The 26,991-nt window shown below is 38.0% G+C and overlaps 1 protein-coding gene across 2 annotated transcripts in view; it reads left to right on the top strand.

Annotated features, from left to right (window-relative positions):
• The window catches only part of DZANK1 (double zinc ribbon and ankyrin repeat domains 1), a 135,410-nt gene that overhangs the window by 73,463 nt on the left and 34,956 nt on the right, over nt 1–26,991 (top strand). For both annotated transcript variants that reach the window (XM_069075472.1, XM_069075473.1), the window contains 2 exons: nt 19,412–19,515; nt 26,166–26,237. In XM_069075472.1, coding sequence (XP_068931573.1) covers nt 19,412–19,515; nt 26,166–26,237 — 176 coding nt within the window. The remainder of the gene's footprint in view (nt 1–19,411; nt 19,516–26,165; nt 26,238–26,991) is intronic.

The following is a 26,991-nucleotide window of genomic DNA, read 5'->3' as shown; positions in this document are numbered from 1 at the left end:
GTTTTAGGAATGTTTGTCTGAAGTTCAGAGAAGTAAAATGGCCTGCTCACAGCCCCATTATATTGTTAAAGGTGGGATTTTAATTCTAATCTTCCCAACTCTCAATGCAACACTCTACCCCCTATGCCATTCTGCTGCTTATTTAGTAGGGGATGAATTCTACCTTTGGGTTCAGAAAACCAAATCCACAATTCACTCAGCCAGTGATGGGGAAGGCATAGTTAGATAACAGTTTCTGGGGCATTTCATGAATTGGAAACTGGAAGATCTAGCACTGTTCCTTGCTGTTTCCTTAAGTAGCATGATGGGAAGCAGTAATTTTGCCATATTATCCTATGCCCTTCCCTTGTCCACCACATATGGAGTATTGAGTTCAATTCCAGGTGTTACATTTTAGGAAACATATAAATGAGCTGAAGTATTATAGAAGAGGATGTCTAGAATGGTGAAAGAACCTGCCATATAAGAACCAAAAGGTAAGTTTTTAGAACAACTTGGGATTGTTGAAAATGCTGTTCAGTTTCTTAAATGCAATCTAGCCTAGTCTTTTTTTTTTTAAGTAATTAGGGTTAAGTAACTTGCTCAAGGCTACACGGCCAGTTATTTCTGGGTGTGGTGCTAAGGATCAGAGCCTGAATTCGATCCCCAGGTCATCCCGACACTGGGGCAGGTGCTCTTACTCGCTGAGTCACCTGGCCACCCCTAAACAATTGGGGTTAAGTAACTTGCTCAAGGTTACATGGCCAGGTGTTTCTGGGTGGGTGCTAAGTGCCTGAGCCCAGATTTGATCCCCAGGTCATCCAGACACTGGGGCTGGTGCTCCTACTTGGTGTGCTACCTGGCCTCCCCTAGTCTTTTCCTATTTCATTCTGGGTCTAGCTCATTGTCCATCTGCAGTGTTTCTACAAGAAATATCTAAGATACATGCACTGATAGACTAACTGAATGACAAACTATGCTATAGTCAGAACAATAGGCATTCTTCATCCACCTGGTTTTTCTTGTGTGGGATGAACTCTTTTGTATAGAAATAAATCTCATTAAGGAGATTCTGGGACTTCATGTTATCGACTTTTTAATCATCTACAAACAAAAACAGAAGTCTTCAGCATCTATAGAATATAATCTATGATAGTGGCAAACATCTTCAATGATCAAACACTCAGTGACTTCAAAGCAAAGATATTTAAACATAGGGGAAGATGTTAGAAATATGTTGGAAAATGGGGCTCAGGATTAACAAAAAGAAACAAAGGTTTCAAACAAACTACTCACAAGTTTCATGTCTATATATCATAAGTGTTTTCAAGATGCATAGCAAGTATTGACTGATATCCGTCAGAAATAAAGTTGTTCACACCTAAACAGACAGGACACTGGTTTCCATTGCATATAGTCAGACCATGAACTTTTTATACTAAGGTGAGAACAAATCTAGAAGCAAAATTTCAACCTATAAATCTTAGAACAACTTTACAACCATCAATGACTTATCATTTACTCAATGTAAATTCTATACAGGTGATAGAAAAACAACAGAATTGTTTTAATCAATAAAATTCCACAGCAATCATATTGAAGGAAATGGATATCAAATTAATGGAAACTCTTCCTGGCTAGGACCAACCAGCCCTGAAAAAGAAATTCAGAAAGTTAAAACCTAAGAAAACTTTAAATTTATGAACCACTACATGGAAATTGCAAATTGTTATGTCAAAATAACTAAATTATATTTAGTTATCTCACGGTAGTTTAGTTTTGACTTGATTAGCAAATCCTTAAAAAAGAAGGCAACAACAAATTTGGTTTGAATAAAAGGCATGAGTGGTCTTGGGAGTAGAATAGTTAACTAAAATTATTCATATATTCTAACTCCATCCAAATTTTAAAAATAAAGGGAGAGGAGAAGAGAAATAAATTGCTATCATTGCAAATGAATAATTGATGAATTATGGGAAAAGAGGAAAGTTAATAAGATCAAATCCATATACCTATGTAGAAAAGAGATGAGGGCACATTACTTTCACAATAACCCTATGAGGTGGGCGCTATTATTAACTCCATTTTACAAATGAGGAAACTGAGGCTGAAAGACATTAAGTGATTTGCCCAGGGTCACACAGGTGTATAATTTTTTAAAAAGTTAAAGAGATAGCAATAGAGATTTAAGAATTAGTGATTTGCATGTATTAAAGTCTGGGTTTGGATTAATACTGATGAAATAAGATATACCATACTCCACATTGATAAAATAAATGTAGCAGAATATAATAGAGGAAAAAATTTAATGTTGCTATAAATTAATTGAAAATTCACCTTTATGAAAATTCCTCTTTTTTGTTTTTTTTTGTATGCTTAGCATAGCACCTCACACATAGTAAGTACTTAAATGCTTTATCTACCAATGAAAAAAGGAAAAGGATTACAAAATGGTTTTTTAAAGCCCCAACAATATATTGCCTACCAAAAATAGACCTAAAACAGAAAGTTACAGATTTAAAATGAGAGTTTAAAATATAATCTACTCCTTCTTCCACACATTACTGAAATTCTTTGGAAAAAATAAAGCCCCTAGGGCAGCTAGGTAGCGTAGTGAATAGAGCACCAGCCCTGGAGTCAAGAGGACCTGAGTTCAAATCTGGCCTCAGACACAACACAAAAACTAGCAAAAAAAAACTTGGGCAAGTCACTTAACCCCAATTGCCCTCCAAAAAAACAAACAAACAAAAAAATAATAAAGCCCCTATAACCTTCTCATTGCTAATTATGGATATTCAAGGCCAATTCTTTGGCCTTGTTCTTTACCACTCAAACCTACTTTTGGATAATCTCTCCTTCCTTTTGGTAATCCTAGCTAACCTTGGACAAATACTTATCTTCTCTGGATCTCAGCTTCCTCATCTATAAAAGGAGAAGGTTGGACTGAATAACTTCCGTGGTTCTTTCCAGTTCTCAACATTTATAATGTCATAATTCCTTGATTTCTGTGACATTGAATTCACAGTTCTACCTCTTTGACCATTCCTTCTTCTATTTTTCAGTATTTGCTCCTTTTTGTTTGCTAAATGTAGGTGCTTTCCTGGATAGGTGTCAACGAAACTATGACTATTGTAGTGCTTTCCATAATGTCTAGCTTTTCATGGTGTATATAAATGTTTACCATTGAGAATTTTTGTAATTAATAGTAATAATAGCTAGCATTCATATAGCACTTTACAACTATCATCTTACTTTACCTTCACAATTACCCTGTGAAGTTGGTGCTGTTATTATCCCCATTTTACAGATGTGGAAACTGAGGCAGACAGAAGTCAAATGATTAGTCCAGGGTCATATAGGTATAAACATCTGAAGTTGAATTTGAACTCTGGTTTTACTGACTCTAAGCCCAGTAATCTCATCCATTGCATCACCTAGCTGCTCTGAATGACAAGTGCCATTCTTCTTCATTGAATGCCAACACATTCTTTATGGTTTTTCTAGAGAATGTGTATGTATCCATTCAGGATTATATATTGACAAATTAAATCCTTTTCTCCTTAATATTAGAATCCTTCTAAATTCCCTGTTCCTTCTCTTCTCTCTAGGTCACCATTCTTATATAGAATCTGAAGGGAAAGTTGCAATACCACTTTTTGAGCAAAGGCTGCATGATTCTTCTAAGTTGTAGCAAGCCTCAAGGCCATTTCTTTAACAATGGAAATAGCTAATTAGAAGATAAAGAACATTTTTTAGAATACTTGAATTGTTTTTTATTTGACCATGCATCTATTGCATTCTGTTTACTTTGTTTTACTTAAACTTCTGGGAAGATCTCTTCCTGTTTCTAAAATGTGATTATACTCAATTTAGGCTAAATGAAATTTTGTAGACCCTACCCTGTCTGTAGATAACAAATTTCTGCCTCCCAAGCAAAGTTAAAAAAGATGAGCCTTCTAATCACTGCCCTGGAATCTCCAGAAATTGAGACATTACCAAAAAGGATAATAAAAAGGGAAACTTGGTGAAATCATCTTTTGTGCTTCCATTTTCCTGAGACCTCTGGAAGTTGTTATCCCTGACTAGCTGGTCTGGGGCACAGGTCTCTGCTCTGCTCTGCTCTGCTCTGCTCTGATAGCGAGTGAAGAACCAACTTTGGTGCTGCTGCTTCCACTCAACCTGTGATGTCACACCCCGCCCCCACCACCACTTAACCCTCTGGGGTATCTGCCACCTTTCATCTCTTTTCCCACTAGTTAATCTATGATTGCTGGAGACCCAACTAGAATAGCAAACTGCGAGAACACCCTTACCTCATCACAGCCCTCCTGAGCCCTCTACTGGCTACAGAGAGTATCCTTCAATAAACCCCATCAGGATACATAGATTCAACAAGCGTGGTCTGTTTCTTCCTTAGGCATGTCAACTAATTTTTTACAAAATTACCAATTTGGGAGGCAGTTATATATAAATGTAGGAAGTACATTTAATCTGATTAAATTACCCTTTTCAGTTATTTCCTATGTACTCCGAAATTACCCTAACTTATTTGGTAAAAGGAGTGAGACACTAATTCCTACTGTCAAGTTATACATTAGGTCCTCTTGTCTCTACACTCCTCACATATGATGATCTTGTCTACCCTCAGTTTCAGCTATTATCTTTATGAGGATGAATCCCCAAATTGTATCTCCTCCTGACAACTCCTCAGTGCTCTACTTCCACATCTGCAACAACTTTTATATTTATGTCTGACCAGCAAATTGTTTAGCATATTTAAAACTGAACTTATCTTTCCTTTAAATTGCCGTTTCTAACCTTCCCATTTTGTTAGAACATTACTGTCCTCCTAAGCTTTTCATGCTTAAAATATTAATTTTTTGTCATTACTGTCCTTAATTTCTAACACTAATTCTCACATAAAATCAGTTTTCAAATCCTGTCAATTTTTTGTCCTCAAGATTTCTTTTATTTTTTTTAAAGCAATTGGGGTTAAATAACTTGCTCAAGGTTACACAGCCAGGTGTTTCTGGGTGGGTGCTAAGCGTCTGAGCCCGGATTCGATCTCCCGACACTGGAGCCGGTGCTCTTACTCGCTGTGCTACCTGGCTGCCCCAGTCCTCAAGATTTCAAGGATGTTCACGATTCCCTTCTGTGTTCACAGCCACCACCCTAGTTCAGGCCCTCATTACATCCTGGTAGACGTGTTGCAGTTGGCTTCTAATTGGTCTTCCTTTCTCAAGTCTCTGCTCTCGGTAGTACATCGTTCACACCACTGACAAGAGTAGTCTTCCTAAAAGCTTTTGTGTCACCCTCTGCTGAAAACCTTCACTGGTCTCCTTTGTTTACCAAATAAAGTCCAAATTCCTTACTCCTAAAAATCCAGTCAGTCTGGCCCTCGCTACCTTTTCTAATTTTATTTCACTTCTTTTCATGTATAGTATGATACTGACACTCTGGAATTTTTATTCTTCCCAGAACTTGTCTTGACCTTTATAGTTCTGTGCATTTGCTCATGTTATGCCATATATTTGGAATATACCTTATTGTCTTCCAGATTCATTCAAATTCCACAAATGGCACCTCCTCCATGAAGCTTTCTTTTATTCTTCTAGCCAGAAGTTATCTCTCCTTCCCTGGATCTCTCATACATAGTACTTTGTACTTCTCCTTTGAACTTAACATACCATACTGTACATTATAATATTTGTTAACATGTATTATCTTCCTTAAAATAATGGATGTGGAACCTATTCATATGGGTACCCCTTCTAGTGATGCAGATTGCAACTTCTTCCTGCCCATGTTGGATGACTCTTATCCACTTCCTCTCAGAAATTCATTATAGGGGGTTCACCTTCTGTGCTAAGGGCCTTCTTTTCTCTCGACATTATGAGAATATCAGCAAAGCACAAGGACTGTCTGTCTATCTTACTATGTCACCAACACACCTTTTTGGTTCGTAGATTTCTTTGATAACATCTGTTATCCTGCTTCTCAATTATAATTCCTTATTTGTAATGTTTTGTAGCCCACTCCTACTATATGTATTTCCATTGCCATATGTGCTCCATGACTTCCTTGCATATACCATCATTACTACTAGAATATATCTGCCTACTAAGTTTCAGATTGTTCAAGGACAATGACAGTTCCTCATTTCTCTTATTTATCTAGCACAGTATCTTGTACATGCTAAATCTTTGGTCAGTCAATCCATGGACAAGCGTATATTAAAGGCTGCTTTGTGGTAGGCACTGGATTGGGCACCAGACAAAAATGAAACAACTCCTGCCTTCAAAGAGCTTATATTCTAGGGTTAGGTAAGGGAGACAATGTGTATGTGTGTGTGCGTGTGTGTGTGTATACGCACACACATATATATACACACACTTATGTATGTATATACAGAATGTATACCCCCCCGCCCAAGGCTTCAGATAGAAGTTGGCTCTCAAGCCAAATCTTGAATGAAACAAGGGATTCAAAAAGACTTTAAAAGCCAGAGGTAGTGTATTCCAGGCACAGAATACCGAAGCAAAGGAATGAAGATGGAAGATGGCGTATATGTATGAAGAGTCTCCAGGATAGCATGTCTGGACCATCAAGCATGTGAAAGTATAATGTATAAATGTATAAAGTGTCTTAAAAGACAGGTTAGGACCAAGCTGTAAAAGTCTTTAAATGACAGAGGAGTTTATATTTGACCTTAGAAGCCATGCAGACCTGAGAAGCATTGGAGTCTATTGAAGAGAAAAACGACATGATTAGACCTGCCCCTGAGAAACATCATTTTGGCAGCCAAGTAAAGGGTGGTTTGGAGAAGGGGAACATTTGAGGTGAGGAGAACAATTAAGAGGCTATCACATTCAAAAAGTGATGAGGGTCTGGACCAAAGTGGTGGCCTTGTAAGTCATGAGGAGAGATTGGATTCAGGAGATGTTGTAAAGGTAGAAATGACAAGATTTGCCAATTGATTGGATATGTGGGGTTAGGGAGAGTGAAGACTCAAGGATGATGGAGATTTGCTCCATTAGATTATAGTTAGCCATGCCTGTGAGAAGCCTGGTTTCCCTAAGGCCTTAGCCAAGCACTTCATGCTTAACCATGGCTCTATTGTTCACCAGGTGGCAGTATATCCTAATTGCAGGCAAAATATGAAGAAGGAAGGAAATAGTACTTTGTAGCCACCTCTTACAAACCCATACCTATAAAGAAATGAATGTCATGTTGTATAAAAAGAAATTTGTATTAGAATTGCTTTGTCATTAGGTGATCAAATTCGGTTTGGTTCACCAACTTTGATTTAGCTTCCACTCACACCTCCCAATATAATCCTGTTCTCTTCTTTGACCTCCTTCTAGCTACCAACATTTTTCCTACCACTGCCATTAATATTTGGCTGGGAAAACCAAACATCTGTTTGCAATAAATATTATCAGAGATTCCTAACAAAGATTTCAATGCAAATTAAGCAACCATGACATTAAAAAGTAGAACTGAACTATATTTGATTCCTTTTAAATCCATAGCTTAATTTCATCAAAGTCTTAGTTGACTTATAAACTTATCTAGTTATGTGAAATATGTACCTTTTTCTCAGAATGTTACAAAAGTCTGACTTGGCTAGAAAAAAAATACCTGTTTTATATTTTCCTCCATGTATATTTTACTGCATATGGACAAAGTTTTAAGTCAAAAGATACAGTTTTCATGTATATCTTTTGACCTAGCAATGCTATTACTAGGTCTATATCCCAAAGAGATAAAAAACAAACAAAAAATATGTACAAAAATATTTATAGCAGCTTTTACTGGTGGCAAAGAATTGGAAATTGAGGAGATATCCATCAGTTGGGAATAACTGAACAAGTTGTTGTAATATGATTGTGATGGAATACTATTGTGCTATAAGAAATGATGACCTGGGTGCTCTCAAGAAAAACCTGGAAAGACTTACATGAACTGATGCAAAATAAAATGGGCAGAACCAGGAGAACATTGTACACAGTAACAGCAATATTATATGATGGTCTACTGTAAATTAACTATTCTCAGTAATGCAACGATCCAAGACAGTTCTGAAGGACATATGATGAAAGGTGCATCCATCTCCTGAGAAGAAACTGGTAAAACTCGAATGCACATCAAAAATACTTTATTTGGGGGTTAGTTTTGTTTGTTTTGTTTTGTTTTTTGCTTTTTGGAGGGCAATTGGGGTTAAGTAACTTGCCCAGGGTCACACAACTAGTAAGTGTTAAGTGTCTGAGGACAGATTTGAACTCAGTTCATCCTGACTCCAGGGGCCAGTGCTCTATTCAATGTGCCACCTAGCCACCCTTGGTTTTTCTTTTTATCTGTTTTCTTTCACAGCATGACTTACAAGAAATGTGTTTTGCATGACTACACATATATAACGTATGTCAAATTGCTTGCCTTCTAATTGGGGGAAAGGGGAAGGGTGGGAGAGAATTTGGAATCTAAAGTTAAAAAAAAGAATATTAAAATTGTTTTTACATGTAATTGGGGGGGGAATAAAATATTAAATTAAAAAATGAAATCCTTGGGGCGGCTAGGTGGCACAGTGAGCAGAGTGCCGGCCCTGGAGCCAGGAGGACCTGAATTCAGATCTGGCCTCAGACACTTAACACACACACACAAAAAAAAACTAGCCGTGTGACCTTGGGCAAGTTACTTAATCCCAATTGGCCTCCAAAAAAGCAAAAAAAAAAATAAATAAAGGAAGTCCTTTCAATGACCTGCCCCCCCAAAAAAAGATTTAATTTTTGTAACCTATTTTGTAGAGGCAATACTAATATACTAAAGTAATACCAGAAGAGGCAGTAACAAGGTCATGATAAAATCTAATTTTCAAGTAAACAAAGTTACACAGTTGTGCGTGTCTGTGTGTTTGTATGTCTGTGACTTAGAGCAAAAGTATTTAATTTCCTTTTTTTTTTTTGGTGAGGCAAAAGGGATTAGGTGACTTGCCTAGGGTCACACAGCTAGTAAGTATCAAGTGTCTAAGGCCAGATTTTAATTCAGGTCCTCCTGACTCCAGGGCAGGTGCTCTATCCACCTCCACCTAGCTGCCATCTAGGTTAATCCAGATAATGGTAACTCGTTGCAGGAGTATATGATAAGCAGCCTATACTTGCTTAGGTGGCCTGAGGAGAATTCCTGGACCTCACATTCCTGGGTCATCTTCTTCCCTCCTGAATTGCTTTCTTAGCATAAGTCAAAGACTAGGGACATAATGAACTTTCTTAGCCTAAGAGAAGGCAGCATCCAGAGACAATGATAAGAAGCTCTTGCAGAAGCAGACATGTGCTTTCCTGTTTAGCCTGAGAGAGGAGTTCATAGATAGTGTTCCTGAACTCCAACCTCCTTTGTAGATGAGCAGTGATCTTAGTTTCCTGGGCAGGGTCAATCCCAGTATCCATCCTTCTAGCTACTGATTTCTTGGGCAATGTTAATTTAGGGGTTTGAAATTTGGGAATGTATTTTCTAGAGAAGAGTATTCTCTAAGTAGTATGCCTCCTGGAAAAATAAGAGGATTACCCTACATAGCTCCTACAGCCCTAGTAATAGTTAAGGCTAAAGCTCTGACTTAAAGGAGCAAAGGAAATAGACCTTACCATATTGTTATTCTTACAGTGAGCAATTCAGACAGTATAGGTCTTCTAGGAGACAGATTCTAGAAGCTTCAGTGTGTGTTTGCCTTCTAGGAGGGTCAAAACCAAAGGAAATATGAATTTTAAAAGGACAGCTTTGGACCTTTTGAGAGTTAGAGATTTGCTGGTGTCAGAATGTCCCCTCACTGGCAGCCTCAAAATTAGTTTCTTCTGATGGGAACTGTGTGTTTTGTGTGTTTGCACAGGTCCTCTGAGTATTTACAAAGTCTATGCAGTATTTGAGCTTTACATGTGTTATCCGTTATTGTTATTACATGATATAACCCCTTTTTAATACTGAAAAACTGAGGTTAAGGCTGGTCTGTTTTGGATCCCCTTGTGTCATCTACATTTTTGGAGGGATGAAACAAAAGCTGCCTTATGCCCAATATACATTTGTTACCTTAAGTGTTTGTATGGGATCTTTTTTATTTACATTTGTGGAAACCTAGATGTGAAAGTATTTGGAGATTTCTAGTACTGAACTCTGGGTCGGAGCATAATGAACCAGATGAGAAAATAACTGTTTTGGGAAAGACTCTGAGATTAGACATAGTCTACATGAGCCCATGTGATAGTAATGGCAATTAAAGATTCCCCTGTGTTGGCTTGGTTTTCAAATTGATTGTGTTAAAATCCAGAGTTTGTTAATCCCACCTGTGGGATGGGCTTGTTGATGTGAAGGGAGAGTCCTGAGCTGGGAGGAGCTGGTGAGGTAGATTTGGAGAGACACTAGAGAGAGGCGGAAAATCTTTTTGGAAGCAGCACCTCGTGGGGAGAGAGAGACTAAGAGAATTGCTGGTGGCCGCTTTGAATTGCCCTGGACTTTTGAGACCTGCCCCCTGAGCTGCCAAGGACTGAGGAGACATGGCTGTTTTGCTGGTACTTTGTCTGTCTGTTTTGATGTTGTTTTGCCAGATTTGTCCACTGGTGAAAGACAGTCCTTTTGTTGAAGAAGTCCTGGAACCTGGCATTTGGTTAAGAAACTCTGAGACTGTCCTGCAGACAGAGAGTGAATACTGTCCACTGGTGAGGGACAGTGCTGTTGTTGCAGGGGTCTGGAGACTGTCCTGCAGACAGAATGAATACTGTCCACTGGTGAAGGACAGTGCTGTTGTTGCAGGGGTCTGGGAGCCTTTCTGTTGGTTCAGAAGCCCTGAAGAAGGATTTTCTTGTTGTATGTTTACAGAAATCCTGGGAGAGGGCTTTGCTAATGTGTTCAGGGGTTCTAGGACTGTTCTACAGACAGAGGATGAATTCATGAAGGGACTGGCAATGTATCTTATGGCCTTGCTAAGCCTTGTCTCCCCAGGAACTAAGATTGCTGAGAACTTGCCTCGTGTCAAGATGAAGAAAAGACCTCCATTTGGGTATTAAGTGCTGTGTTTAAACTTGATGTAACTCTGGGGTAGATTCAATTGTGATCCAGGGGTGGGGAACTTTTGACCTTATGTTTGGAAACTAATCTCCATTTGAGAAGAGGGGCTTTGTGGTGGACTTAATTAAGGTATAGCCTAGGGGTGGAGAAGTATTTAGAACAGGGACTTTGTAATTGATTGAATGATTGGAAGGTCCTGGGGTGGGGTAGTACTTGGAGATTATTTAATCACACTTAGTAAATGCTGTATTTTGAATGATGTCATGTTTTGATCTGGAGAAGTATTTAGAACAGAGACTTTGTAATTGATTGAATGATTGGAAGGTCCTGGGGTGGGGTAGTACTAGGAGATTATTTAATCACACTTAGTAAATGCTGTATTTTGAATGATGTCATGTTTTGATCTTCTCTGTTCTTGGTTTGTCACTGAATAAAATAGAGAGCACCTATGCTGGTATTTTGAACCTGGGAAGTTGCCTTCTTTTGGCATTACATTACAGCCCAGGGCTTGGGGGAACTATGAGTCACATTAGTACTTCTCAGTACCCTATTTCAAAACTGGGGGAGGGTGATGGAGAAACACATTATAGCCCATTAAAACTTCAGATAGTAAGGGAGAAACATAAAGTCCAACTGAGGAGAAGCTAAGATGCAGGATTGTGATTCCTGTAGCCCTTAGAGGAATGAACAAGACTTATGTCTGGTTGGTGTGAATTCTGAGTGACTGTCATGTCCCTTCACTTTGTGCTTGGGGAATTGAGAAGACTAATTCATTCAGATCCCAAATGGGAACAATTGAGAACTGAGTTTCAGGGTTAGTTCTCAACCACAGGATGGATATAAAAGGGGAAAAAGATGGATTTCAACCCAGAAATGGTTTCCATATTTGGGAAGGCTAGGTCCAAAGATCAAATGTAATGTACAATCTATATATATTATATGCAGATATTGCTGTAGGTATTATTACCTTTTATATAATCCCAATAAATGCTTGTACTATAGTGGCCTTGGAAGAGATAAATCAATGAAGTATGTGCTAAAGGACTTAGAGGATAAGACAAGCCACTGACATGGGGGCAAACAAGCTATCAAGATTTATTTAGTTTATGTAGACACAGACTCCAAGACAATCCAGAATGTCAGCACCACTCCCAGAGAGGTGGAGTATAGAGGTAATTGACAACCGGCTGTTCTAAGACACTAAGAAGAAACCCAAGGTGTTTCATGAATATAAGAGAGTACCCACTGATACTTGGTCATGAATACCACATAACTATAATGATAAAAACTAGATTAAAACTGTTTATTATAATCCGAGCTATTTAGATTATCAGTCTAAATTATTAATTTTCAAATGGAGAACCTTTAATGAGTACTATCATCCTATCCCTAAAGCTCCAAAGCTGCTTCACTCCTTCCTATCTACCTAATAATAATAATAATAACCAATATTTAGTGCTTTTTTTTAATAAAATTTTTTCAGTCAGCACAAAATCATACCTGTCCTCCCAATTGAAAAAAAAAGAAAAGGGGCAGCTAGGTGGCGCAGTGAATAGAGCACTGTCCTGGACCTGAGTTCAATGCAGCCTCAGACACTTAACACAAAAACTAGCTGTGTGACCTTGGGCAAGTCACTTAACCCCAATTGCCCTCCAAAAAGCAAAAATAAAAAACAAAAAACTCTTTATAAATGTGTATAGTTAAATATTCTCATTGCCTATGTCAAATATATATGTATTCACACACACACATATATATCTAAGTCTGTACCATAAGTCCATTAGGACTCAGGAGGTGACTAGCATGTTTCATTATGAGTCCTCTTGAATTAATGTTGGTACAGTGGGTCAAGCACTGGGCCTAGAGTTAGGAAGACCAGAGTTTTAATCCTGCCTCAGACACTTACTAGCTGAGTGATGCTGGACAAGTCACTTGACCTTTGTTTGCCTCAGTTTCATCAATAGTAAAATGAGGGTAGATATAGTATTTAACTGTCAGAGTTGTTGGGAGAATCAAATGAGATGTGTTGGCAAAGTGCTTAGCCCAATGCCTGGCACAAAGCAAGCTCTAAACAAGTGTTTTTTTTTTTTTAACTATATTGATCAGTCTTTCATGGTTGTCTTTCTAATATTGTTGCTATTGTATAAATTTTTCTTCTAGTTTGGCTTGTTTCACTCTGCCTCAGATTATATAAAATCATCCCAGATTTCTACAAAACTACCCCCTTCATCATTTCTTACAGCACAATAGTATTCTGTCATATTTGTATACTATAATTGGTGGGCACCCCCTCAGTTTTCAGTTGTTTGTCAAAGCAGATAGAGTTACTATAAATACTTTTGTACATCCTCAGAGTTTATCTTAAGACTACTCCCTCAATCTATCCTCTCTATTATTTACCCCTCTTTCTTCTCCTTTCCCTGTTGAGTGAAATGTATTTCTATACCCAAACGTGTATTTTTTGTTCCTTTGACCATTTCAGATGAGAATAAAATTCAAGCGTCAGCTGCTTCCCTCACTGTTTTCTGTTTGTATAGACTTCTACTTATGTACCCCCATTATATGAGGTAATTTTCTTATCCTTCTCTCTTTTCTTCCCTAATGTGTTCCTGCACCCCTTCCTTTCCATTTTTCTTTTAAGATCATCAGAATCTAATAGAAAGATTCCCAGATCTTTTATCTAATTAGACTCCCATTCTAATTCCTGATGATAGGGAACACATTTATCATCTACCGATATTCGAATGTAAATAAATGGGGCAGCTAGGTGGCACAATTAATAGAGCACCGGCCCCGGAGTCAGGAGGACTTGAGTTCAAATACGGGCTCGGATGCTTAACACAAAAACTAGCCACGTGACCTTGGGCAAGTCACTTAACCCCAATTGTTCCTCCAAAAAAAAAAGAATGTAAATAGTTTATTTTTGTTTAATCTCTAGTTATTGCTCACACAAGTTTTTTTTTTTTTTTTGCATCTTATGTTTGCATTTCAAAGTTTCTATGAAGCTCTGGTTTTTTCATCAAGAATGCTCGAAAGTATTCTTCCATTAATTGATTGAGTGGAGGAGTGACATGGTCAAAACTGTTCCTTAGGAAAATGACTTTGGTAAATGTGTGGAGGATAGATTGGAGCAGTGAGATGCTTGAAGCAAAGAGAGCACAGAGGAGGTTACTGCAGTTATCCAGGAAAGAGGAAATAAGGTCCAAACTAGGGTAGCTGCTATGCAAGGAAAGAGAAGAGGACAAATGTGAGAGGTGTGGTAAAAGTAGCAATAACAATGTTTAGTGATTGATTAGATATATGGGATGACTGAGAGTGAGGAGTTAAGAAATGACACAGAGGTTGCAAATCTGGGTAACTGGGAGACTGGTAGTATCAATAGCAAAAAATAAGGAGGTTCAGAAGAAAGGTGGAGTGTAGTAAAGATGAGGAGATCTGTTTTGAGCATCCAGAATAGATGTTAGCATACGAGGCGAGATTATATTCATAGTGATCTCTTTGTTCATGCTCATCTTGAGCACTACAAGGTGGGAGGACCAAGAGATGCCCAAGATGCCCAAGCTGCAGTTAAAGTATGACCTTCTGCTCACTCCTCCCTAATCTGACTGCCTTCCCGCTGAGATTACCTCCCAGTTTATCCTGTATATATCTTGTTTGTACATAACCTTTAACATGTCTCCCCTGTTAGACTGTGAACCCTTTGAAAACAGTGACTTTTTTTGCCTGTCTTTGGAACCCCAGAACTTGCTTGATAAAATGGTAGTTGACTGACTGTTACAAAATAAAGAAAGTATTCTTCCATTAAAAATCCATTTTTCTCCCTGTAGAATTGCACTCCATTTTTTCTGGGTAAGTTATTTTTAATAGTAAGCCGACTCTCTGTCTTCTGAACTATCTTACTCCATAGTGGTATGATAAATCTGGGTATATGGAGTACTCAGGGAGGATGAGTTCTTCTGGTATGAGACCTACCAAGCCTTTTCAGGGCTACTCATCCACCTTTGTTATCCACCTGCCACCTACCATGTTTCCCCGATAATAAGACCTATCCCGAAAATAAGCCCTCCCCTTACTGTGTAAGATTCCTCTAAAATAAGCCCTCCCCCGAAAATAAGCCCTATTGAGATTGCTACTGTAGTGAAGGTGATCCCCTGCGCTACACTCTACATTATGGTACCCTCTGTATGCACTGTCCTCCCTTCCCCCTCCCCAAAACGCACGCCGCGCTCCGAGCTGCATCCAATCAGAGCTGCAGCAGTGAGCGTGTCATCCTGTTCTTCCCCAGTGATTTGCTTATTGAATAAAGGTACATTTTTTGTTCACATTTACCTGTTTATTAAAATTGCTGTCAATGTTCATTAAAATAAGCCCTCCCCTGAAAATAAGCCCTCTGGTGTTTTTCTGTCCAAAAAAATAATAAGACAGTGTCTTATTATCGGGGAAACACGGTAGCTCTCATCCATGGCTCCAAGAAGCTATAGCATACACAGTGGCCACAACACGGTAAAACCATCTTGGCAGATGGGCTAAAACAAGTTGATGACAACTGACAGGCCTCAAACCTGTTGGTAAGTTAGTGGGGTGTCTGCCCCAAGCATGTGAAGACTTCCCTGGGTATATGTGAACATTTCATTTCCACTGGCCATGAAGGTGGCAGAAGCAGGCACTGTGGAACACTGAGAGCTTGGTCAGACACCAAAGACACCAAGGTCATCCCTTGCATCCAGAGCCATTGCCAGTTGTCTTGACTTTTGTTACTGGGTTTCAGTGATTCTGAAAGAGAGAATGAGGCCAATGACTTGATGCAGTTCTGCCTTATTTAAATTTAATTTATGTACTAGTCAAAAGACATCACCCATACCATTTTACTGTTTCATCATTTTATTATTTTATTATGTTACTATTTTACCTACCTTGAAGTTCTATGCCAACATGCTAGTGATAAAGCAGCAGGTGTGGTTACACTGAGAGCTGTAGTCACAACCCTACACACAGGCAGCACATACCATAGGGTTGTCTTCTCACTAGACTGAAGCATTAGTGATATTCAGCAGTTCCCTGGGTATCTGAACAGTCTTCTTAAGGACCTAACAGTTCCTGGCATGAGGAAGGGGCTAGAAAAGGTGCCCTAAAAATTGTGTGCTTTACCCAACCCTGGCCTGCTTACTGCAGCAGGTGGGGATCCCACCATGCAGTTGAAACACAGAAATATATGCAAAAACTTTCATGAAAATGGTGGATAACAAGAAATCCAGTAGACCTGAAAGACAAAGGAGAACTCAGCAGGTATCACATGCAAATAGAAGCCCTAAGTGCAACAAGGCTGGCAAATGAAGTCCTGCTTACTGAAGTTGGAACTGGATACACATTTTTCTGGAGTAGCCACAGCGATGGGAAGCATTGTGAAACTGGTGTAGGCTTTGCATCAAATTTAATCTAGTCAGCAAGTTTGTCTGCTTACCAAAAGGAGTAAATGACAGGCTCATGACAATGGGATTGCCACTTGCAGGAAAGTGCTACACCACCATCATCAGTACATATGCTCTCACCATGATGAACTCTGATGAGGTCAAAGAAAAATTTTATGAAGACCTTTATCCTAAAGAAGATAAGCTTGTAATTCTGGGTGACTTTAATGCCAGAGTAAGCACAGACTATCAGATATGGCAGATAGTTCTTGCAAGGAATGAAGTTGGAAACAGCAATAGCAACTTACTACTGAAATAGTCACTTACTACTGAAAACTTGAGCAGGGGAGTTGGGAGACCCGGGATTGGTTCCAGGCCTCAGATACTTACCACCCACACAAAATAACTGGCTATGTAACCTTGAGCAAGTTACTTAACCCTAATTGCTTTAAAAAAAAAAAAAACTTGAGCATCTCATGACTTTCTCATCACCAGTACTGTCTTCCATTCAGCTAAATACAATAAAACTTCATGAATGCACCCTCACAAGAAACATTGGTATCTATGTTGTTGTAGAGAAGAGATAGACAGGAAGTGAGAGTGATGAAGGGGATATCTGGCACAGAGTGCTGGACCTATCATAGACTCATTCTCTTCAAGATGAACATTCACATTCAGCAAAAGGTATGACAACTATCAAAAGGCTTAATGTCAATAGATTAGAGCACTTGACCTCTTGGGAAGTCTACATGGGTATATGTCCTGGGCTTTCAGCATTGCTGAGTAGGATGGAAACTATTGGGAACAGCAAGAGGTTCCAGACACTGCCTCAGGATCTTTCTAGGGGCAGAAAATGTACAAGCTTTTGTTTTGTTACATTTTGTTTTCTGAAAGTTAAGGGAAATATTTGCAACCCTAAGTCACTGATAGGTTTTTTTTTTCCATAAGAAAAACACAAGGTAGAGGCCCAAGCTCTTTATTTTCCCTTTATCACTTGCTATTTGGCAGTATATAAAATTAGATTCATTAAATGAAAAATTAGGGTAAAGAAGTCATTGAGGCAAACAAAAAACTGGATACAAAGTAGTTGGAAAATGGTTGCAAATAATTGTGTTATTTGAATATAATATTGTTGTTGAATAGTATATGGTTGTACCATAAGAAACAATAGTGAAAGGCAGCATGGCATAGTGAATAAAAATAATAATAGCTTTTTGCTCAGGATGAAAAATGCTGTACATTTCCAGAGAAAGAATTAAGGAGTCTGAATGCAGATCAAAGCATACTATTTGCTCTCTTATCTTTTTTGTTTTGTTTTGTTTCTTCTTTCTTGTGGTTCATTCCATTGGTTGTAATTCTTTACAAAATGACTAATGTGAAAATATGTTTAATATGAATGTATATGTAGAGCCTATATCATATTGCATGTCATTTAGAGGGGAAGGGGGAGGAGGGGAAGAAAATTTAAAACTCAAAAGCTTGTAGAACTAAATGTTGTAAACTAAAAATAAATAAATTTATTAAAAATTGAAAAATAATAATAGCCTTTGCATACATAGCTTTAAGATTTACAGATCTCATTTGATACTCACAACCTTAGGAAATAGGTGCTATTATTATTCCTGTTTTACAGATGAGGAAAGTGAGGTAGCCAAAGGCTAAGTGACTTGCCTAGGGTCACACTGCTAATCTGAGGCAACATTTGAACTCAGGTTTCTTGATTCCAAGTCCAGTACTCGATTCCATTGTGCTTCCTAGGATAGCTTACTGGCCTCTGATGCATTATGATGTGTGACCTCTCAGTGCTCCACACAGGGCCAGATGCAGATCTGGATCCTCTCAGGAGCTTCCTATGACAATGAAATCACAAGTGTGGTTCAGAGACAACAGAACAAATATGAAGAGTGCAGAGACATTGGGGAAAACTTACCTATACATATGCAGAGCAATCCATGCTAGGAGAGGAAGACTATATACACTGTTTCCACAACAATAGAAAAGAAAATAGCACTTAGACATTAGAATTCAAATCAACTCAATGACCAGTCTTGATTTCAGAGAACTGATGATGAAACCTATTAACCTCTCCTTAGACTCCAGGTGCTGCTGAAGGACACCTAGCCTGATGATGGTGTCATTGTGTCTGTTTTGCCTTATTGTGTTCCTTTGTTAGAGGATAAAATTGGAAGGAGTGGTTTTCAGGAATGACAATAATATTAAATAAATAATAATAAATAAAATAAAATGTTTATCTTAAAAAGTTTCAGACACTATTCCAATGTCTACTTTATTGAAATTAATTGGACGCTTTGGTAACTATCCAGGATATTTGCTCTTATTCACACTATATACTTGGATATGTTATTTACATGAATGTAATCACTGTCATTACTGTTGTTGTTATTATTTAACTATAAAGAGATCAAATGGGTTTCCAGTGAATTTACAACCATATTACCCTGGAAATGCTGTTGCTAAGCATGGAATCCAAATCTATTTGCTAACCCCCACTATCAAGGAAACCTGGATTTTTTTTTTCCCTCCAGATCTTCTAGGAGTCATTTTGGGACACATTGAGCTGCTACTGGAGAGATAGCTTGAGATCTTAGAAAAAGAATTGAATTGGGAATTTTTAAAAACCTAGATTTTAGTTTTAATTCTCCTACTAATTACCTGTGTGACAATGAACAAACCACTTAATTCTCTGGACATCAATTTTCTCATGTGTAAAATGAGAGGAATGGAATAGCTGAGCTCTATGAGACCTAAGCCATAAGAGTCAATAATTCCAATGACATTCTAATAATGATTCCAAAAGATTACAAAACATTTTCAAATCTTTAAAAACAAAGCATAAGACTTGAACAAGGAAATTCACATTTGAACTTGTCTTTTTTCTATCATTGGTCCTACATAGCTACAGAAAAATTATCAAAATGACTATCTGCTTTTATTTTTACTTTTACTTTCAGGATATTGGAGGAAACAGCTGGATCATATCTTTGCTCATCTCAGAAGTTATACCCAGAACAACCCTAACTTTAGGGCTTTAGTTGGAGAACCAAGGATGGGAAAGGTAAGAGAACAAAGTAGAGAATACATGCATAGAAAGGGCACGTCAAGGAATAGGAATAAAATTATGATTGTTTTTAGCACTTTCAGGTCCTATTGGACTAATTAATAGGCACATCTAGGTAACTTTTTTGTAGTTTTCCTAGAAACAGGATACATGACTAAACATCACAATTCATTCTCTGTGCATTACTAAAGATGAGAGAAAGAATGCATTGAAGAAAATAATTTTTCCTACAGTGTATTAACTCCCAGAATTTTTGTGCCCTATAAATCTAGCCCAGAAAAGCATAAAGGATCCAGGAATCACAAATAGTCGAATAGTCGAACTCTGCCAATATCTGCTCCATTCTGGTTGAAAGAGTCTTGTGTTTTGTTTTGTTTTTCCAAGCAGAGTGAAGATGTTAGAGGTTCTTTTAATCTAAGTCTTTAGTCAGAGTATTCAGCCTGTAGCTATAAGCACCTCATGCTTATAATTTTGTCAGAGCTTTTCTATAGAGAAAGGTTAGGTAGACTCAGCATGGGAGTTGACCAAAAAAAAAAAATAGCCAGGTGTTGCTGAAAATGATCATGGTGACTCAAATAGAGAGCCCTTCCCTCTGAGTCAGCATAGAACCCATATCTAGTATAAGGACAAGACCAATAACTTCAAGGTTCCCATACTCACTTATGTAACCTTGTTGTCTGAACAGTCAGGGAATTATTTAATAGCAAGTATATGCATTACTGGAGAGGCCATGAAGGTGGAGCTAAAGCTTAGAGGCACTTAAACCTGAGTGTAATACCTGTTGTGTAACACCCCCCCCCCCCAATTCAGTGCTCTAGACAACTTTCTAAGGACCAGGGCAGCTAGGTGGTGCAGGGGATAGAGTGCTTTATCTTCTAAGTTCAAATCTAGTCTCCCACACTTATTAGCTATGTGACCCTGGGCAAGTCTCTTAACACTGTTTACCCCAATTCCTCATCTGTAAAATGAACTGAAGTAGGAAGTGACAAACCATTCAGTATCTTTACTAAGAAAACCCCAAATGGAGTCACAAAGAATGGGACACAACTGAACAGCATGATGTTCTACATTGGTAGATGACCTTCCTCACCTGGAGTTCTCTAAATCTATGAAATCATAGGTCACAATCACTGTTGATGTTTAGGGTTTAGGAGTGCTCAAGACCCCAAAATACCAACATACCAAGTCCTGCCAAATGAATTCCTCAAACCTTCTCTCAGCCAAAGTAAAGCAAAGCTTATTAAAGATTCACTCTTAAGGACCCTAAGTATTTGTGAAGCTTGTATTGACAAGCAGGCCAGCTGTGCTAGATTAATCTCAGCCCCTTCACAGAGGCAAGATGGATGTTATATACAGAAAGACTGTGAGAGGGATCTAGGGGTGGTCTAGAGGGAGGGATTTGGGGAGGGTCTTGAGGAAGAGTCTAAGGAGGATCCTGAGGGGACTGAGGTCAGACTCCAGGAATGAGATTAAGGGTGGGGAATAGCTGAAGGCTACCTGGAGATGACAGACAATGGAGGGCTAGGCTACGTTAAGAGTAACCAAGATTTGGGCCTCGCAATAATGAAAGGTTTATGGCCCCCTAAAGTAGGAAGATTCAAGGGGGTTCCCAGAGCCTAAACCCTATCATTACAACTATTTTATATATCATTGTTTAGTCATTTTCTGTCATGTCCTACTCTTTGTGACCGCATTGGGGTTTTCTTGGTAAAGATACTGGAGTGGTTTGCCATTTCCTTCTCCACTTCATTTTACAGAAGAGGAAACTGAGGCACACAGAGGTTAAGTGACTTGTACAAAACCTGACAGAGTTTCTGGGTAATCAATTTATTAATTAGACTAGCCAGCAATCAATAAATTGATGGTTACTGGTTTCTTTTGGTAACCAAAGACCCCAAGGGAGAATTTGAAATGCCTTAAATCCCTTCTGAAAGGGAACTCTGCTGACAAATGAAGCTCAATCCCAATTGGTGGACCTCTGGCTAGTTTTCTCCTTCATGAGTAGTTGCCCAAAATTCTAATGAAGGGGACTAAGGAGGTCCTTCCCCCAGGCAAAGCCCCCCACCCTCCACCCTACTAGATTCTATTTATACTCTAAACAGAAATCTGGTCTCCCAGTTGGGTGAGGTCCCACCCACCTAGTTAATAAGTCTGTGCCTTGAGGGCTAGAAGCAAATCTCATCACTTACTCATGCCCTTCAGAGATTGACTGACCTTTTAAGGAAATGGATTTTAACAGAAATAAAAAGGAAAGTATGGATCACAAATTAATAATTAGTTATTAATGTAATAGTATGACATTATTTTTTCTCAACAGCTAGGAAGTGTCTGAGGCCAAATTTGAATTTAGGAAGATGAGCCTTCCTGACTCCAGGCCCAGCCCTCTACTATGCCATCTAGCTGCCCCATATCTATATCTATATCTATATCTATCTATACACACATATATACATATATACACACATAGAATATGGAGATCACATAAAGGATATACATATGTGAGGAACATGTAAATGCACATATACACGTGGAAGGACAGCTCATACCTCTACTGCTGCAAGGCCATTGATATCTTTTGTGCATCAAGCTGTTCTCCTTGGACCTGCTGAGCATGGCATCTCTGCTAGATATGTTTCTCCACTAGACCTTGTTGGTCTAGTGACTACAATGCATGGAATTTCCATTGGCATATTGTTCTGTTCATCCCATGGTCCCATGGTGTTTTTGGTCTCATAACATTTCAATTGGGCACATTAGACTAAGACTGTAGGTTCCCTACCCCTGAATAGAGTAATCCAGTATGGAGTAATTATGTAATAATAATCATTAATATTTATATAGTACTTACTATATGCCAGGCACTGTGTTAAGCACTTCACAATTATTATATTATTTTTTCCTCACAACAACCCTGAGAGGTAGGTGCCATCATTATCCCATTTTATACACATGAGGGAACTGAGGCAAAAAGGTGAAGTGACTTGCTGAGAATCATAATTTCAGAGGCCAGATTTTATCTTGCATTTTCTGATCTGTGTAGTTTTCCAAGCATATCTTCTTACTGCCCACATCAAATATATCTTTCATTAAGTGCTAATTTACCACAATTATCCTGGTAGGAGAATACATCTCACTTAAATGTGACAAAAACAAATTCAATCACCTCTGAATCTATATTTACAAATGGAATCATATTGTATGGCATAAAGGAGTAAGACAGAAGATCCCCGAGATTAAAATTGGAAGTGGATTTTATTACCAAGGGACTGCCGGGGTCACATACCCACATCAGACAGTGAGTTGGCACGAATAATATGCCGGTTTTTAAAGAGATTAAAATAGTCAGGTTACGTAAGCTGAAACTACAATCAGTGATTGGTCAGTGTATATTTGAATTTTCCGCACCCGAGAAGTTTTTCCCTAGGCTGAGGGACAGGAAACCCAGAATGGGTAGAGATGGGGAATACCTGGTAGGGGGTGGGGGTGGGGGGCAAGGGACAGGGTAGAATGGAGCAGGGATTTTACCCTAGGCTGAAATTCCTGCTCACAGATCAGTTAGGGGAGGGAAGGGTGGAGTTGTGCAGAAATGCCTGCCTACAGATCATTTAGGGGAAGAGAAGGTGGAATTGTGCTCAACAATATAGGATCTCAGTTTTCCCAAGGGTCATCACCTGCCAGCATTTCAAATTTCAAAGGTTGCACAGGAAGAGAAAGCTGGATTGCTATCTACACCAGAGGCATTAAACTCAATTAAAATGTATTGGGAAAATGTTTAACAAAATAAATAAAAATGCAATTCAATATAAAAGGCTGTTTCAGTTAATTCATGTCCAGAGAGAGAAGAAAAATTCATGGTGGTAATACTATATCCATCTCCCCCTAACTTTTCTGTACTTTAAAATCACCCAGTAAGCCAACTCAGTTCACTTTGTTTTCACAATCTAACCTAACCAACTTAAATTCTCTAGTCTTTATTTCCCAATCATATCCCAGACTATCTATAGAACTAATCTTCGCTCCACTGAATTTTTCCTTTACAATTTAGCATAAGTTTTTATTATATAAAACCAATTAATTGCAAGACTGTTGTCTGTGGTGTTCTCAAAAGCTGACAAATGTGTGGTCTATTCTAATACCTTTTGGTGATTTTGTTTCTAATTTACCTAAACAATTAAGTTCTGTTATATCATTCACAGAAGAAATAACAATGATAAACACAAAACAGTCTTCCAGACTAAATTTTACTTACTCTTAAGTTACTCCCTGACTTAAACAAGTTTCTCTCTTTTCATGGTGAAGAAAAGTTAATAAAAGTAGTTCTTAAGTACCAGATAAATTTGAACTGCAAATTGCAGCCCCATTTTTTTCTCTCTTCTCTAATCGATAAAGTCACCTTCCTTTCTTGTACTAAAATAATAAACAAATAATGAAATAATAAACTCTCCAGGGGAAAGAGTGATAAAAGGACTAAGCACTGGTAACTTTAACAGAGTTTTAATCTTATTTTTCCTTAAAATAAATTCTGCAGGGTGGTACTCACTAAAACTCACTAAACTCATTAAACTCACTAAAATATTTCAACATTTATAGAAACATTCAAACCATAATTTGGAAATTCACAGTAGAGAAATTTCAGTCACAGATTTAGTCTCTAGTTAGTTTACAATACTATAAATTCCTGCATCTTGGGAACAAAGATTCCCTTCCTTGTCTCTTGTCTGCCTCTCCAACTTGACCAGAGTGAGAAATGCAGAAACATAGATAGATAGATAGATGGATGGATTATCTTTCTGAAAACTTCAAAAGTTTCTCAGGAAAAGTTTCCGCATTTTGTACTTTTTCCTCTGGCTGATCAAGTCACAGGAAGAAGTTAGTTTGATTTACCAAAACGCAAAACACAGATAACACAATAAGAGACATGTAGATGTACTTATTGGCAAAGTTTTTCCTTCTTATCTCCCACAGAAAGTTTAATGAAAAATTACACACAAATTTTCTAAATACAGTCTCAAAGACTTTAATATACACTAATGTAAAGTTACTTCTTTATACTGAATCAGGTACCCATCTGGATTTTTTTTTATATTTTAGATCAATCTTTACCCAATTTGAGAGCTCTATTCTTAGTTATCCCTTTCTGTGTGGGAAGTTTTCCCTGTTCCAAAGTCAATACAAACTTCCCCAAAGGGGTATCCATGTGCTTACTAGAGCTGGTTCCCATGGTACCCTCATTTGGGGACAACTCACCTCTATGGAGGTCTGTCTAGATGTGGTTTGGGAGGCGTGGAGGTCCAGGGATGGGAGGTCATTCACTGAGGAAGTCCAGCAGTAAAAATCTTATCAGAGCACCCTAGGGTGTTCCTTTGGCAAAGGTCCATTTTCACACAAAAACTTGCATTCTCAGTCCCTTTGTTGGTCACTGATCAATATTACATATTACATATTACAATGTAATTTTCAAAAAACCCATATAGTTGGGTGGCTAGGTGGCACAGTGAATAGAGCACCAGCCCTGGAGTCAGGAGGACCTGAGTTCAAATCCTGCCTCAGATACTCGATGCACTAGCCGTGTGATTTTGTGCAAGTCACTTAACCCCAATTGCCCTCCAAAAAGCAGAAAAAGAAAAAACCCATATAGTTATATCCAGACAATGATATATTTAGCAATATATGTAGTTGCAAAAATAAACCAGGACCAAAGCTGTTGGTAACCGAAGATGATAGCCATTGATCTCTACACAGTTAATATTACAGTTGGAAGGAGTGAAAAAAAAGGGTTATAGGAATTGAAACACCTGATTTCCTATTGGTGGAGAAAATCAAGGGATACTGAGTTGTGAGGGGAAAAGGGTAATTTTGTGACATTCCTTAAGTTGGGTGACCTTTGGGAGGGGGAATAATCTTGTGACACCTCCAAAATCAGATGACTTACAAGCAACTGAAACTAACTTCACAAAATGGTGGATAAAGGCAAAATGGAGTCACTAATGCTATTTTTTTTAATATAACTTCATCTATCTCTTTGATGCTATCTTTTAAGCCACTTTTTACACTCTATGCCTAATGGTGTAATATGCTGCATCCTATTTAGGTACTACTATTACTATTTTAATCTTTATTTCTCTTCACAAAAACTTGTTAATGTACTTAAATATTCATTTGAACAGAAGGCTATTTAATATGACTTGGGGATTTGGGTTTTGCAATCCCCCCTGATCTTGTCTATTCATTGCCCTGATGACACTAAGCTATATTTAAAATATCTTGGACAAATTATCTCTCTCACTATTAAATAGTACATGATCTACCTTTGTTAATTTACTTTATTGTTTGATAATTTCATAGGTAAAAATCTTTCCTAATAAATACATAATTTAATCCTTCTATTTTTAGAAAAGGCAATTTAATAGAAACAATTAAATGATTTCTAAAATCTAACCAGTATGTTGCCAGTATTTCTCCTGGGTTCTGCCCTTTCACAAATGAGGAGATATCCAGTTATTAACTAAAATTAAGTATCTAAAGATACCACAGGTAGATCAAACATATAGCTCAAAGTCCCTAATTTTCTAGGCCATTTTTCAGACCAATGAGACTCAAACAATTATGAATGTCTCCTTTGTGTATTTCTGTGTTTTTTTTAATAGCTTCTCTCAGCTACAATCCATGAAGATGATTATGCAGTCAGCATCAGGCTGAATTACATGAAAATCATAAAGGTGAGTGGGAAGAGAGTCAGATTGTTAAAAAACAAAAATCTAAATTTAGAGATCCATTTATTTAATTCTTTTTGAGTTAAAAATTCATGGGAGTGCTTCCATTTGTCTTGATTTATTTCTAAGACTTACAATAGGCAGGACACTTAGTAGGATAGAACTGAAAAGTAAATTAAACCTGGACACGGGGTCTCAGGTCAATAAAATACGTAGGAGGGAACAACCCAGAACTCGTCTTCAAGCCCTTTTCAGCATTTTGCCACATGTGGCAGGCACACTGTGCTCCTCTGGGTACAAAGGATGTTCATGGTCCCTTACCACTGCAATATAAAGTATTATAAAGATTGTTATTTGAAGTTCTTGTTTTAATTAAAAAATAACCATAAACACAATAGCAACACCCAGTAGCCCTCTGTTCTCTTCTGGATCTAATTTCTTCACTACAGTGGCTTGCTTGTGGATAATATAGTAAAAAGAATTTCATGTGTGGTGCTACTATTTCTCAGTAACCTTACCTTGGAATCCTTTTAAAATTCCAATGTAGCTGCTTCCTCAGCTACTAGAAACTTTGACAGTTTCTCCATAAAACATTGTTTTTATTAAGGAAGTAATTTACTATTGAGACTATTATCTTTTCCAGTATATCTTTCCTTTCATGTCTCACAAAAAGAAAAGTAATTTTTTGTATATTTCATTATTGAAAAAGAATCTAGAGGTGGCTAGGTGGCGTAATGAATAGAGTACCAATCCTAGAGTC

Source organism: Petaurus breviceps, unplaced genomic scaffold (genome assembly GCF_028583685.1).
Source record: "Petaurus breviceps papuanus isolate PSGF00001 unplaced genomic scaffold, PetGlider_PUasm1.0 90919, whole genome shotgun sequence".
Classification (NCBI taxonomy): domain Eukaryota; kingdom Metazoa; phylum Chordata; class Mammalia; order Diprotodontia; family Petauridae; genus Petaurus; species Petaurus breviceps.
The sequence above is the reverse complement of the archived record's forward strand: the minus strand, read 5'-3'. Positions and strand labels throughout refer to the sequence as shown.